This window comes from Pagrus pagrus (genome assembly GCF_965226575.1).
Source record: "Pagrus pagrus genome assembly, chromosome: 23".
NCBI classification, from domain to species: domain Eukaryota; kingdom Metazoa; phylum Chordata; class Actinopteri; order Spariformes; family Sparidae; genus Pagrus; species Pagrus pagrus.
This window is the reverse complement of record NC_140205.1, coordinates 16,337,902-16,351,611: the sequence shown is the minus strand read 5'-3', so window position 1 is coordinate 16,351,611 and position 13,710 is coordinate 16,337,902. Positions and strand designations below refer to the sequence as shown.

General features: G+C 43.8%; 1 protein-coding gene across 1 annotated transcript in view; it reads left to right on the top strand.

Annotated features, from left to right (window-relative positions):
- The first annotated feature begins 94 nt into the window (after nucleotides 1–94).
- The window catches only part of utp20 (UTP20 small subunit processome component), a 20,661-nt gene continuing 7,045 nt past the window's right edge, over nucleotides 95–13,710 (top strand). The window contains exons 1-39 of the mRNA XM_084346340.1: nucleotides 95–278; nucleotides 556–636; nucleotides 735–801; nucleotides 943–1,075; nucleotides 1,200–1,388; nucleotides 1,475–1,556; nucleotides 1,643–1,780; nucleotides 1,952–2,107; nucleotides 2,191–2,343; nucleotides 2,434–2,568; nucleotides 2,671–2,748; nucleotides 2,841–3,019; nucleotides 3,156–3,320; nucleotides 3,498–3,586; nucleotides 3,837–3,942; nucleotides 4,046–4,196; nucleotides 4,347–4,409; nucleotides 4,493–4,660; nucleotides 4,962–5,038; nucleotides 5,278–5,357; nucleotides 5,622–5,880; nucleotides 5,985–6,170; nucleotides 6,432–6,522; nucleotides 6,676–6,761; nucleotides 7,303–7,428; nucleotides 8,297–8,463; nucleotides 9,346–9,554; nucleotides 10,185–10,328; nucleotides 10,442–10,521; nucleotides 10,665–10,900; nucleotides 11,011–11,155; nucleotides 11,289–11,376; nucleotides 11,723–11,866; nucleotides 12,261–12,314; nucleotides 12,435–12,587; nucleotides 12,704–12,859; nucleotides 12,974–13,114; nucleotides 13,221–13,358; nucleotides 13,456–13,590. Of these exons, the coding sequence (XP_084202466.1) occupies nucleotides 228–278; nucleotides 556–636; nucleotides 735–801; nucleotides 943–1,075; nucleotides 1,200–1,388; nucleotides 1,475–1,556; nucleotides 1,643–1,780; nucleotides 1,952–2,107; nucleotides 2,191–2,343; nucleotides 2,434–2,568; nucleotides 2,671–2,748; nucleotides 2,841–3,019; nucleotides 3,156–3,320; nucleotides 3,498–3,586; nucleotides 3,837–3,942; nucleotides 4,046–4,196; nucleotides 4,347–4,409; nucleotides 4,493–4,660; nucleotides 4,962–5,038; nucleotides 5,278–5,357; nucleotides 5,622–5,880; nucleotides 5,985–6,170; nucleotides 6,432–6,522; nucleotides 6,676–6,761; nucleotides 7,303–7,428; nucleotides 8,297–8,463; nucleotides 9,346–9,554; nucleotides 10,185–10,328; nucleotides 10,442–10,521; nucleotides 10,665–10,900; nucleotides 11,011–11,155; nucleotides 11,289–11,376; nucleotides 11,723–11,866; nucleotides 12,261–12,314; nucleotides 12,435–12,587; nucleotides 12,704–12,859; nucleotides 12,974–13,114; nucleotides 13,221–13,358; nucleotides 13,456–13,590 (5,079 nt within the window). The 5' untranslated portion in view covers nucleotides 95–227. The remainder of the gene's footprint in view (nucleotides 279–555; nucleotides 637–734; nucleotides 802–942; nucleotides 1,076–1,199; nucleotides 1,389–1,474; nucleotides 1,557–1,642; nucleotides 1,781–1,951; nucleotides 2,108–2,190; nucleotides 2,344–2,433; nucleotides 2,569–2,670; nucleotides 2,749–2,840; nucleotides 3,020–3,155; nucleotides 3,321–3,497; nucleotides 3,587–3,836; nucleotides 3,943–4,045; nucleotides 4,197–4,346; nucleotides 4,410–4,492; nucleotides 4,661–4,961; nucleotides 5,039–5,277; nucleotides 5,358–5,621; nucleotides 5,881–5,984; nucleotides 6,171–6,431; nucleotides 6,523–6,675; nucleotides 6,762–7,302; nucleotides 7,429–8,296; nucleotides 8,464–9,345; nucleotides 9,555–10,184; nucleotides 10,329–10,441; nucleotides 10,522–10,664; nucleotides 10,901–11,010; nucleotides 11,156–11,288; nucleotides 11,377–11,722; nucleotides 11,867–12,260; nucleotides 12,315–12,434; nucleotides 12,588–12,703; nucleotides 12,860–12,973; nucleotides 13,115–13,220; nucleotides 13,359–13,455; nucleotides 13,591–13,710) is intronic.

The following is a 13,710-nucleotide window of genomic DNA, read 5'->3' as shown; positions in this document are numbered from 1 at the left end:
GCGGAAGTGAATAAAGGATTTCTCTCTCGCCTCTCCGCTTCTCTCGCACACCACGCGGAGTTAAAATTTCCCAGAATGCTTTGGGCAACATGGCTGCGCCCTGGTGTCGGCGTGTGTGTAAACAGTCGTAGTAACGAAAAGAAACACATTGTCGTTTTCATGAATCATTTCAATCGCACGACGACCTTTGGAATACAATCAATCACTTTTTAAGCAACGAGGCAAAGATGAAGATTAAATCCAAGTCTTCGTATCACAAATCTGAGAACACCTACAGGGTGAGAGTCCACAAACTTACTGCAGCATGTTGCTAATAGAGACGCAGGGGTGGAGATAAATACACAACTGTAGTAACAGTTTGTTAAACTGATATTTTATATACAAATTATAACTAAATCAAGTATGGAGACTCGTTGTTGATTTCACTCAGGTAGCATAGTCTTCTAGTTTAAGGGAAATATGGCATTCTAGTGCTAGTATTACATTATCATTGTTAAATCCGTTGTCTCCGAGCCCTAGCTAGCTCTATGAATCTGTCTGGTGTGTCTCTTTCAGTTTCTCACTTTTGCTGAACGACTTGCCAATGTCAACATTGATGTCATCCATCGTATTGACAGGACTGGATCTTATGCAGAGGTTTGTACAATCAGTCATTTTGGGCATGAGCATTTCTCTTATTTATACAACAGGCTTCTCAGTGTCTTTATGGTTTGCATCTAATGACTTGTTTGCAGGAAGTAGAGACATATTTCTCCGAAGGACTGACAAAATGGAGAGACCTCAACTTGACAGAGCATTTCAGTATGTATAAACTATGATTAATACGTCACCTTGTAGTGAGTGTTGTAACATGTAAGGAAAAAAATGCCTGAAATTACCTACAACTCTTGGAAAGATGCTGTTGTTTGCAGCGAATGTAAACTGAATGTCTTTCCTTCACAGCTACATTTTTGAAAGAGGTTTCCAACAAGAGCCAGTCATTCAACATGCTGGTGTTCCATCAGAAGACGATAGTGGAGAGTCTGAAAACACACCTGGCTGTCATCAACAGTCTGGCCTATCAGCCACTGTTGGAGTAAGTTGTCTCTTATTTCGTATATGGCTTGTAGCTTATTGTGCCATGTGATGCAGTAGCTGTAGTTTACGTGTGACTCCAGTCAATAACTCCAGCGGTGTCTCTCTACTCTTTCTCCCTTCAGCCTGGTGGTGCAGCTGGCCAGAGACCTCCAGACTGACTTCTACCCCCACTTCCCAGACTTCTTCGTTCTGATCACCTCGCTGCTGGAAACCAAGGACACGGAGGTCCTGGAGTGGGCTTTCACCTGTCTCTCCTACCTCTACAAGTACCTGTGGAGGCTCATGGTGAAAGACATGAGCAACATCTACAGGTGAGAAAATAAGATGATTCTGCGGAGGCTTCATAGGTGAATCTATTTTCCAACATGGTGAAAATTAATTCTTCTTTTCTCCTCAGTTTATACAGCACACTGCTGGCGCACAAAAAGGAGCACATCCGCAAGTTTGCAGCAGAGAGCTTCTCTTTTTTGATGAGAAAGGTGAGCAGATGTCAAACATGAGCTTGTGCCTTCCTTCCTCGTGTCAAAATGTTAATGATTCAATGACATTTCTACGTGTCACGCAGGTTCCGGATCTCGATGCCCTGCTGAATCATGTGTTCACAGATCTGCAGCAGCACCCTGACAAGGCGGAGGGAGCAGGTCAGCTGCTGTTTGAAATGTGCAAAGGAGTCCGAAACATGTTTCACTCCTGCGCTGCAAACGTGAGTTTCTTATCTAAGGACTGTATGTGCTAAATAATGTTACTTAGCAGAATCCCTGGTTTAGTACAAAGTGTTGTCAGTTAAAGGTGCAATGTGTAAGAAATGGCCACCTGTCAGATTCATACTCATTCATACCTTGAACCATCTGTTTCTCTTCACCTTTCTCTTCAGGCTTTCCCTGTAGCTTTGCGTAAGCTTGGACCCTCAACCAGCCCCGGAGTCTCTCTGCCATGGGACACTGTCAAGGACGCACTGGATCACATGGCCCAGGCTGCGGCTGATCACGTTGAAAGAGACCAATTCCTGGTTTTGTGGGAGTCCTTACAGGTGGGTTGAAACATTCAAAATGCATCCCAGACAATTGGACTTACCCCGCCTTGTGTCTGACGGTGATGTGTTCCCATGTACAGCTCAGTGTGGTGGAGGTCCTGGGTGTCATGGAGGCCAAAGGAGAAGAGGCGGACCAGGCAGCAGAGCAGCTGGAGAGGCTGCTGTTCATTCTCCATACCCTGGTGTCCCACAGAGACGGAGCCAAGATCACCAAGCCGGAGGCTGTCTGCCAGGTAGGAGGAGAACGCTGGTCTCCCGGTAAAGTCACAGTGACTTGTCTTTTTACTGTTTTACTCATCTTACTTCTTTTCTCCTGCCTGCAGACGGTGTTGCGGCTGACTCAGAGCTCGTCTATGTCGGCTCCTTGTTCCCGTCTGCTCCTCCAGATCACCTCCTCTCTGCTCCTCGGAGAGAACATCACCCTGCCCAAGGCGCTCATCCAGGAGACGGTCCAGAAGGTGTGTGTTTGTGTTGAACGGGGAAAAAAGAATGTGACAATATCTGTATGTTTGGGGTTAGTACTTTTGTTGGTGTGTTAACATGTGTCTCTTTTTCACAAGGTCTTTGGCAGCACAATTGGGCAAGATCTGATACTCGAGTTCACAAAGGAGATGTTTACCATGAAACAGTTTGAGCAGGTGAGTCACCAGTGGAGGGATGTTTCCAGTATTTTCTTCTGTTTCTGCTTCTGTCTGGTTTCTGACTTTTTTCCTCCATCCCTCTCTTCCAGCTCTTCCTCCCCAGCCTGTTGCGCTTCACCGCTGGCTTGTTCGGCTGTGGCGATCCCGTGTCTCGCCACTGTGGCCTGGATGTGTTGGTTAGTCTGATCCTCGCCAAAGCCCCACCACCCACAGACGGCTCCATGGCCTTTGAAACCTACCCGCTGCTCTTCACCGGACAGACCACAGGGTCAGATATTACAGTATATTTACATCCTTTAAATTATTTAAGAACAGTCTGAATACATTCTTTGTTGATTCATGCCCTAATCCTACTTTTGAATGTAGTATTGTCCAGGAGGTAAGCGTGTTTTTTCCTCCCGCAGAGTGTTTAGCAGTAACGACGCAGGTCAGAATAGCAGCACAACATCAGAGCAGCCTGCAGTGCCAGAATTGGTGCTGTCTCTGATCAAATATCCAGAGGAGGAGAACCAGTCCATCACTGACCTGTCACTTCCTTGGGCTGCTCTGGTGCTTCTGCCACACCTCAGGTAACACACGACCCCCCACCACATCCCATTTCCTATCATCTCTCAAGCTGTCCTGTCAATAAAGTCATGAAAAGGCCTAAAAAATACTTAAAAAAGGGGGAAAGTGGAGTAAAGATGAGCAGAGAGATTTATTAAACTAATCTGTTGTATTTCTGTTTTGGTTTTTTTATTCTTCAGGCCTTTAACTCCAGCTAGTGTTGTTCCTGCTGTGACTGCTTTCTTAAACCACCTCCTGTGTGAGATTGAGACAGAAAAACTGGGAAAAGGTTTGTGATTTCTTGTTACCTTTTTTCTTTAATGGTCACACTGCATAAATATCAAACTGCTCATAGCAACTGAGACGGTTGTGAAGTATTGAGTAGTTGTAGTTATTAAGTACAAAACACCACAGACAAAATGAGCTATTGAACTGTTCATACCCATACAAGTTTTAAAACAGATTTTGAATTGTGCATTGAGTTTTGCTGTTCTCGAGACTGAAGCCCTTCTGCCCTGCCTTGCTTCTCCACCCTCCAGCCGGTCTGTTCGTAGCCAGACAGGCCCTGAGCTGCCTCCTCACTCTGGACGGCTCTGCTGAGCTCCTCGCACTGCTCACTGTGGACAAGATCAACTCAATCCTTCGGTACTTTCCGTTGTTTTTATAGCTGAAATGTAATGAGGAACAGGTTGTAAACGCCTCTGTCACTTCCACTAACTTACAATCATTGTGTTCATTCTGGTTACAGGAAGTTTCCCACTGACCTGTCTGCCCTGCTGCTGGGAGATCTGTACTACAGCCGCCTGTCACTCAGCGGTGTTTCAGAGCACCTGTCCCACAGTGCACTGCTGCAGCTCTTCCAGTTCCTGCATGCCAACCTCTCCTCCAACATCTCCATGGTATATCAGCAGGGACTTAAAGCAATTCCTCATTATTGAGAAAGCTCATTGAAACACAAAGACATTTAATCATGAGTTTCACCGAATATCCAAAGAATAATGCAAATATGTTTACCACCAGTGTCACTAATAAATTGTTTTCTCTCTCAGATCCGCCTCCTGACTCTGAGGATTCTCTCTCAGTTTGAGGCAGAGCTCCCTCCACAGATCGAGGTACAGTCTGCATTCTCATTGAACTTGATCAAATACATTTAAACGATGTGCTTATTTGTGTGAGTGTGTGCTTCTCTGTCCAGGGTGAGGAGAATGTGGAGGTGCAGCCGGTGTTTGCAGTTTGCCTGCAGGCTGAGCTGGTGCCAGCTTCGGTGCAGGACTACAGAGAAAAGCTGCTTCACCTCCGGAAGCTGAGACACGACCTGGTGCAGCGCAGTCTGCCGCAGGGCCCGCCTGGCACCTTCCAGCAGGTACAGAGGAAGCTCTCCTGGCTGTTTCTTCTTCTCTTCATCATTTGGAAATTATCAACACCGTGACATTGATAATTTATTCTTGTGATGTGATTTCTAAAGTGATGTTTAAAGGGGCAATTTGTGAGATGTACGTTCAGAATTTTCACGTGATACGTGCCACTTTGTAGCACTTTGTAAGAGACGGTACCCAGAACCTTATAAAGTGTGTAGGAGATTGCAGTACATGTATTAAGTACAAATATAGACATGAGAGGAGAGATGCTTCAGTGGTATCATTCTTCTGCCCATTTTCCTCCAGGTTCCTCTGCGTTACCTCATCGCAATGCTGTTCGTCAACTTCAAACCTCTGTGGGACGCAGTGATTGAACTTGTTGTGTGAGTATAAGATTAATTTAGCTGAAATTAACACACTTATAATGGTTTGATACATTGAGTCATCTGCTTTTTGTCAGTCAAGCTCTTTTCATTTAAGGCATTTTGATGATTGCTAACAGGCATTACTGCTAAAAATAAGAACTTTGTCTGAATTGCCTGCATAATTATCACAAATATTTAACATCTTTAGGTGTCTGCTGAAGACATTTAGTACAAACGGGTCTCTTTGCTCCTCACAGGAGCCACGCCAAAGGGATGGACAACAAAGACTTCTGGAGAGTCTACCATGAACATCTGGAGATGGTGGCAGGGCTGGCTGGTAAGGGCTGCCCGCTGTGTATGTGTGTTACATGTAAATTCTTTATTCAGTGACAGTTTTTACATGCTGGGACCCACAGCTTGGTAACACTTAATAATAACCATCATTAATAATCATAGTTCAATCAAATCATCAGTTTCATCCAAATAATGTTTAACTACACAGTATTGCTTTATAAATGGTGTATAAAGCATGTCAATGCCAATGGTCAAATAACTATAAGTTAAAGTTTAATTAACTATAACTCTTCCTCTCTGCGTGTAGAAAAAGAGCTGCAGGAGGATGGCGAGGATGATGATGAAGAGGAGGATTCAGGTCCCCAAGGCGAGCAGGGCTGTGATGTCATTGAAAGCGGGGATGTGGGGGTGCTGTTCCTCGAGCAGCTCAAACTGAGCTGTAACCCCAACGAGAGGACGGACTTCATCAACTTCCGCAGCCTGCTGTGGCGCTCCATGGCCCAGTTTCCCGACAGGGTGGAACCACGCAGCCGAGAACTGACCCCCCTGCTGCTCAGGTTCATCAGGTCAGTGTTTATGGTGTTTTTACGTGAACTATATTATAGGTACATTTATCCTGTGCCGTCAGAGTGCAAGGATCTCATCCTGATGCTTTTATTGTTGTTGTCAGGAATGAGTTTTACCCCGCCGACCTGCTGGTGGCTCCTACTCAGAACTTGAGGAAGAGGGAAGATGCTGCTCTGGAGGAGTCTCAGATGGCTGTGGAGGGTGAGGAGGAGGGAGAGGAGGAGGAGCAGGAGGCGGAGGAGGGAGGTAGACAACAGAGGAAGGCACTGCCAAGGAGAGCTGCCGCCAAGTAAGATATCAGAATCACACTCAATGATGTCTCTACCTGCCTCGTGATCGTTACAGTAACAACTATTACTCTACACTAGTTACAGCAGTGGTGGATGAAATATACAGAAAAGTAACTAGTAACTAAAGCTATCCGATAAATGTAGTGGAGTAGAAGTATAAAGTTGTGAGAGTATTTTAATATTATTTATCGCCCTGTTCTGTGTATAGTCTGGAAGTGTAATGTGTGACCCCTGTGTGGGAATTGCCTTTTTTCTCACAGACAGCTGATTGCCCATCTGAAGGTATTCGCCAAATTCACCAACCCTCGCTCTCTCTACCTGGAGAGCAGCCTCGCTGAGCTCTATAACCAGGTAATCCAAAAACTTCACGCACATTTTGCTCTGATGTTTGAACATATCTGGACACTCTTCAGCAATGCCAAAACCGTCTGTGTCTGAGTGTCTTTTTTAATATATCACAGTACGTAAGTTTTCTAAGCATGCTGTACTCCTCTCTGTTTTCAGTTGCTGTGCCATCAGGACCAGCAGATCCAGCGAGTTGCACTGGAATGCGTTCTCACATACAAAGACCCCAACATAGTCCCATACAAGTAAGAACACTTCTAGGAAAACACGTGTACAGTAATATTTCTCTTGACGCAACAATCTCCCATTCTTCCTTTGCCTTAAAGAGTTCATTGTGGCATCTCCGATAGGAATCAGAGCTCTCGTCGTCAGCCCTCTATGGTTACAGGCGGAGGAATGTTAACTGTTATCAAGCTATCCGTTTACTGAACCTCCAGCCCACCTGCAGACAGATGTGTATTTCCTGGAAAGTTTTACATTACAGATGCTTGTGTGTGACTCTTTGTTCAGGATCAGGATGTAACACTGACCTGGTTTTGTTTTTTGTATGCCGGTAATGAGTCCATATATTAGGATCTACAACATGGCCTTTCACCTTCAGTTGATATGGGTTATTAACTTGACTATCAAATACACATAAAGCATCATTATGGGGCTACATTGTAGGTCATTAGGAGTGTCTTTAACCCAGGTTCAAGTTTCTGTCCTAAGAATAAGTCTTTGTTCAAGACACTGAAGTGTGTGTCTGAAGTTTTGACCTTTGTGTGTGTGTTTGCGTGTTTTCAGGGAGAATCTGGAGAAGCTGCTGGAAGACAAACACTTCAAAGAGGAAATCGTCCATTTCAACATTTCTGAGGAGACGGGAGTGGTCGACGCTTCACACAGAGCCAAGCTCATCCCACTGTTAATGAGGTACTGTGTGTGTGTTTGTGTTGTGGAGTATGTTTTTTCGTTAATGTCAGCTGCCTAAAAATAAATAATTAGACATTTTGGAAAACACACTTTCCTGATGATGAAAAGATTGACATCACTCTCATGTATGATAAGATAAACAAACAAATCCTCTGCACACTGACATAGACTTTACTAGTAATTTATTAAAGGGAACAACGCGTTTGAGTCTGAGGCCTCAGACCTGAGCTGAACCTGATGACGCTGAACGCGAAACGCATCAGGTTCACCTCAGGTCTGATGCGTTCACCTCAGGTCTCAGGCCTCAGACCTGAGGTGAACCTGATGACACTGAACGCGAAACGTGTTGTTCCCTTTACTAAATTACTATAGTAAAGTCTATGTCAGTGTGCGGAGGATTTGTTTATCTTATCACACACGTTCCTGCTGCCTACCAGCACCAATTTTTTTTCTTTACCTCTAGACAGCCACACTAGCTGTGATTCTCTCCGTCCAGTTTCTTTATGCTAAGCTAAGCTAACATCTCCTGACCATGGCTTCATATTTGATAGACAACAGAAGAGTGGTATTAATCTTCTCATTGAGCTCGCTGCAAGAAAGCGAACTCAAGCAATACTTTTACAATACACATAATCACTAAGACACACTTTGTTCATTTTGGGAGTGTCCATTGGTTTTACAGTTTATTAGCTAACAAGTCAGGTCATTGATAAACTGCTTTTCATGTTGACATGGAAAGCAGCAGCATTCTTTCAAAAAAGAAGAATGTAGGGAGACCATCTCCTTTCTCAGTGCACCACAGCTTTACCTGAAGTAACTTACACTTTGATTTGATCTGTCAGTCACCAGCCCTGTGTTTGTTGTTCAGGATCCTGTTCGGCCGTCTGCGCAGTAAAGCAGGCAGCAAGTTTCAGGGGAAGGCGAGCTCCGCCTCCCGCTCCTCCATTATCCTGCGTTTCCTGGCAGGCTGCCAGTCTGAGGAGTTGGGGATATTCATTGACCTGCTGCTGGAGCCTGTCTGCCATCACAGCCAAGGTACGACACGTGCCGTTAACAATAAAATATATTCGCCAAAAAACTTCCAGCCAAAAACCCCCCTGTTGAAGATTCAGGTAAAACAAGGTTAATATGTTGAGTCTGTATGACCTTTCAGGTTGAACTTCAATCCTAATCAGCATAGATTAAGATTTAGTTTTTTAAATGGGTGACACATTCAGAGTGAAAACTAAATGATGTTTGTTCTTCTAACTGGTAGAGCTACCGGGGGAATGATATATAGAGTGACTTTCTGGGCCTTGTTCATTATAGATCATAAAAAAAACTTTTATTTTTGTAATTAGTAATTAATGTAATATAATCTGCTGCAAAAAACTAATTTTTTAAACAATTTTTTAGACTTTTTTTATCTGCAGCACTGTGAATATAAATTAATGTATCGATTAGTCAGTTGGAAGTAAAGTAATCTAGTATTTTGATAATTTGATATTATTTCTGTCATTTTTCAAGCAAAATGTGAAACATTTCTTGGTTCCAGTTTCTTAAATGTAAGCTTTTGCTGCTTTTCTTTGTCATTTATTATAGTAAGTAAAGAGTTTTTGGGTTTTGGACTGTTGGTCGGACAAATAGAGGGAAGAAATGAATGAAAATAGTTGTTAGTTGCTCCCCTAGTGCTCATTCGTCTTTATTTCTGCAATTTATATAATACAGACTGATAAATTAAGTAAGTAAGATGAAGACTACCCTTCCAAAGGTCTCAGTAGGCTTCAACGATTCCAATAGTATATCTGATACAGAACAATACACAAGAATTACACAAGAAAACAACTCTCTCTTGAACTAATGCTCCTCCTGAGACTCTGATGTAAAAAGCAGCATTTTAACAATAGGCATTCCCTTCTTCTTTGCCTGCTTCTTCAGGTTCCTGCCTGTCAGCAGTGTTGAGAGCAATAGCTGAGACAGATGTGAGTGCCGTCTTGCCGCTGGGCCGTCAGCACAGCCTGCTGAACATCATCAATGTGGTGATCCAGAAACTGGGCCACCTCATCCACATCTACCTGCCCAAGGTGCTGCAGATCCTGCTGTGTGTCACCGCCTCGGTGTCCACCATCCTGGACAGCAGGGACCAGGTAATCAAGATAGAGATCGATAAAAATATATATATTTTTTGGTAGATTTTTAATGATCAGATTCCTGAATTATTTCTATATATGACCAAGACAACTTGAGAGCATACCAAGAGTAACAAGTTGAATGAGTTGAAGCTGTTCAGTTACAGCTGCTGTATTACTGATCTCTAAAATAATAAGTATGATTGACTTCCAAGTTAAAACGTGCCATTGTGAAGCGTGTGTGTACAGTTCACTGGGTACTATAAGTTGTTTTGTCTTTGTAACAGAAGTGCATAGGAGGAAACTTTCATTAAATCTTTTCCAGTGTTTATCTAGCCACTAAAGTGTTACTTTAGTTTCTCTGTCCGTCTAATGTTTGACAGGTTCTTTCTTCAGTTACAGGAAAAGAATTTCTGAGATAGTTTGTCTGTGAATAAGAAACTGTGCTTTTTGAGCCGCAAGTGAATAATAAAAATGCACGTATGAGCATCACGGATAATCGGGTGTTAAAATGTTATTTACTGCAATGCCACCTGATATCATATTTTTAGAAATATCTTTGTTCTTGGATGCTTTGTTAAAACAATATATAACTAAATCCTTTGCACTAAGAGAAGTAAACCTAAAAAACTGTCCTGTTGTCTGCAGCTGCGTGGAGGTTGCATCAGTCCACTGAAGAACCTGAGGCGACTCGGCATCCTGCTGATCCAGGACTTTTTCGACGGCTTTGACTCCTACAGCTTCAGTCCAGATGAGCTGGACGCCGTCTTTGAGGCTGTGGTCTTGCCTCAGGTACTCGTCGCTAACAATTTTTGTGTTTTTGTCGGGTTTCCATTATGTTTAAGGTTTTTTTTTTGTGAATACATTTCTGGTTCAGCTAAAAGTTAATATTTGTTTTTGTGCAGGTGTGTCGTCTCCCCACAGAGAGCCCTTACTCCCCCACCCCTCTGCTGAAACTCATCCATGTGTGGTGCAAAAATGCCAGGTCAGTCTGCCTCTCCTCTCCATCTGTGGTATTCTGATCACATTGTTCATCTATCTTCCAAAACATCTTTAACAGTTAATAGTAGTTTTCATCCAGAGTGAGTTAAAGAAAGAAATACATGAGATGTTTTTCTTGTTTTTCAGGTATTTCCCCCTCTTGGCCAAGCAGAGGCCGAACCAGCCGGAGTGTGATGTTCTCCTTAACGTCTTCGCCCTACTCTCAGCCAAGAACGCCTCCCCAGTGACCATCGCCATGGTGATGGACATAGCAGAGTCTCTCGCAACCACTGAGGACTTTGTTGCCTCAGAGAGCGAGACGGAGCTGAGCGTGAACGGATGTGTGTTCCCGCAGCCAGAAGAGGGCGCTCTTGTCAGTGCAGGTTAGCAAAGTTTGATAAAGGAAAGAAGATAAAGTGAATTATCTTTAGTATATCTTCTAACTCAAGTGTTGTCGTAGATTTAAATGTGAACACTGTTGTATCTCCTCCAGACTCATTAACTCAGGGCTCCAGACTGCTGCTGCCTCACATATCCACCCTGCTGCACTACCTCAGCGGAGTCGTACGCAACACCGACAGACTCAAGAAGAAGAAGTTCAGGGCCCAGGTGGCCAAAGAGCTCAACATCCTCTCCAAGTTAGTGTCTTATTTGGATGAGAACACACAGTATAGTTCACATTCAGGTTACTTTCGCTGTCTGTAAGATTTGTTTTGTGTTTGCACTTTACTTTGTCTCATCAAACACCTCTTTGACTTTTTTCTCCATCAGGGTGAGTCGCTTTGTCAGCGACAAGGAGCAGAGCTCGGTGCTCATCAGCCTGCTGCTGCCCTACCTCCAGAGAGCCAACAATCCTCAAGTAAGACTAACAAATTATTATTTGTTTTCTGTATTTGTTTGTTTATCAGAACCCCCATTAGCTGAGCCCTAAAGTGCAGCCAGTCTTCTTGGTATTTATATTAAAAGCCTACATTTTTTATTTTATTTTATGCAGTGGCACCCAGTGGAAAATAAATAGAAACAAACAAAAGGGAACAATAACAACATTAATAAAGCATGTCTGTTGGAATTTTAATTTTTGATTTTTCTTGTTTGATGTTGTTTGATGATTAATCATTAATCGTTATTAAGAAATGAACCTAGTTTATCAGAGCCTGTGCTTCTTCATGCTGCCCATTAATGACCTTGCTGTGTGTTTGTTTTAGGAGACAGAAATCGACATCCTCGCCACAGTGCAGAACCTGCTGCGACAGAGTGCGCAGCCCTCCGCCTTCCTGCGGCCGCTCAGCAGACTCTTCTCCATCATCCACAACAAGCTGCCCAGACAGGCCCTCGTTAACGTGTTCCAGGTACAGCAGAGAACTAAACAAGATGCTCATTTTACTGGTGTATTGTATTTGTAATTGAAGACATAAATGTGCAGTCACCACTGTCGGTCACACTGCACTGGACATTGGTGTATGAATCCATATACAGTAAGCAGTGTGATATATGTAGCTTTTAGCCTGTATCAGATGTATATTTCCAGCTGGTGTTTTTTGCTATTTTTATTGGATTTTAGAGTTAAAATGAGTGTTTTCATAAATAATCAAAGTGTTTAGCATGTTGACAGGGAAACCAGGCCAACATGAAGCCAGAAATTCACTATTAACTGATAACTACACCACCTTAATAAAACCAGGACTTTTTAGCATGTTTCTTCTTTTTAATGACTCTTTCTCCCTCTTGCTGCTTTGCTCTCAGACTCTGTCAGATCTGGAGCCGTCCATCTTGTACATCACCGATTTAGCAACAAAGGTAAGATCATTCATATCATATTCATAAATACCATATTTACCCATACCTGTGTTATACACCTGGTTCACAATATTCTAACTAGTAAGACGACTCTTATTGTTTCACGCTCACTTTCTCCAGCTTAACGCGTTTGACAGTCGGCACTTGGATGAGGTCTACTTCGAAGTGCGTCTGACGGCTTTCCAAGATGCCACAAGACGCGTCAAAGACATGACCACTCTGGACCTGGACTACATCAGCACCATCATACACAACTGCTTCCACACCTATGAGGTAAGCAGATACATGATATTGACATGCTGTCTATACTGTTAGCTTCAACCCGAGAAGATTTTCATCATCTGTTTGATTCTCCTCTCCTCCCCGCTCCCTCCTTCCTTTGGATGCAGATTGGTGACATGTCGCTGGCAGACAACGCCACGTTGTGTCTGTCTGCGGTGATCACCCAGCTGGCAGAGGTCGGGGCTGGAGAACAGATCTACAGGGACATTGTACAACACACCATCCTGGACGCTGTACACAAGGGGCTTCGCAGCAAGACAGAGGTCAGGAGCACATGTCACTCCTCCCATTTCTAAACACAGTGGGGATATCAAGATGATCCTATAAACTCACTCAGTATGAAGTTAGTCATCTGCTCTCTCCCTTCTCTCTACCAGAGTGTACAACATGACTACACCACTGTACTGGCCTGCCTGGTAAAGACCTTTCCCTCCAAGAAGGAGTTCAGAGACCTGGTGCAGCTCACCGACTACAACGACCCAGAGTCTGACTTCTTTGAGCACATGAAGCACATCCAGGTAAGAGAGAGAACCATGAAAAGTCACTCCTGTATCTCCTTTCTCCCTTTTCCACCTGTCACACATGTGACTGACATATCTGTGGCATTATTTTCTTTCTGTTTAGATCCACCGTCGAGGTCGCGCCCTGAGGAGGCTGGCCAAGCAGCTGACCGAGGGCCAGGTGGTGATGACGCCTCGTTCTCTCCAGAATTACATCATGCCGTACGCCATGACCGCCGTGCTAGATGAGAAGATGCTCAAGGTGACTCATGCACACACAAACTCATCCAAACACACAAGTTTTGTTTATTGTTTTGTGTGTTTGACCTCCTCCTCCTCCTCCTCCTCACATACTGCAGCATGAGGGCATGATATCAGCGTCGGTGGAGGTGGTGGGCGCAGTGTGTCGCAGGCTGACCTGGTCCAAGTACCTCTACTACCTGAAACACTTCGTCCATATCCTGCAGACAGCGCAGGCTGAGCAGAAGCTGGCGGTCAGGTGGGGATGTCTGCTTATAAATCACTTTTAACCACTGCGTTTCTTTTAATGACCTTTTTATTTTAAAGGGACAGTTCACCTCAAAATCTAAAATACACATTTTTCCACCTGTGGT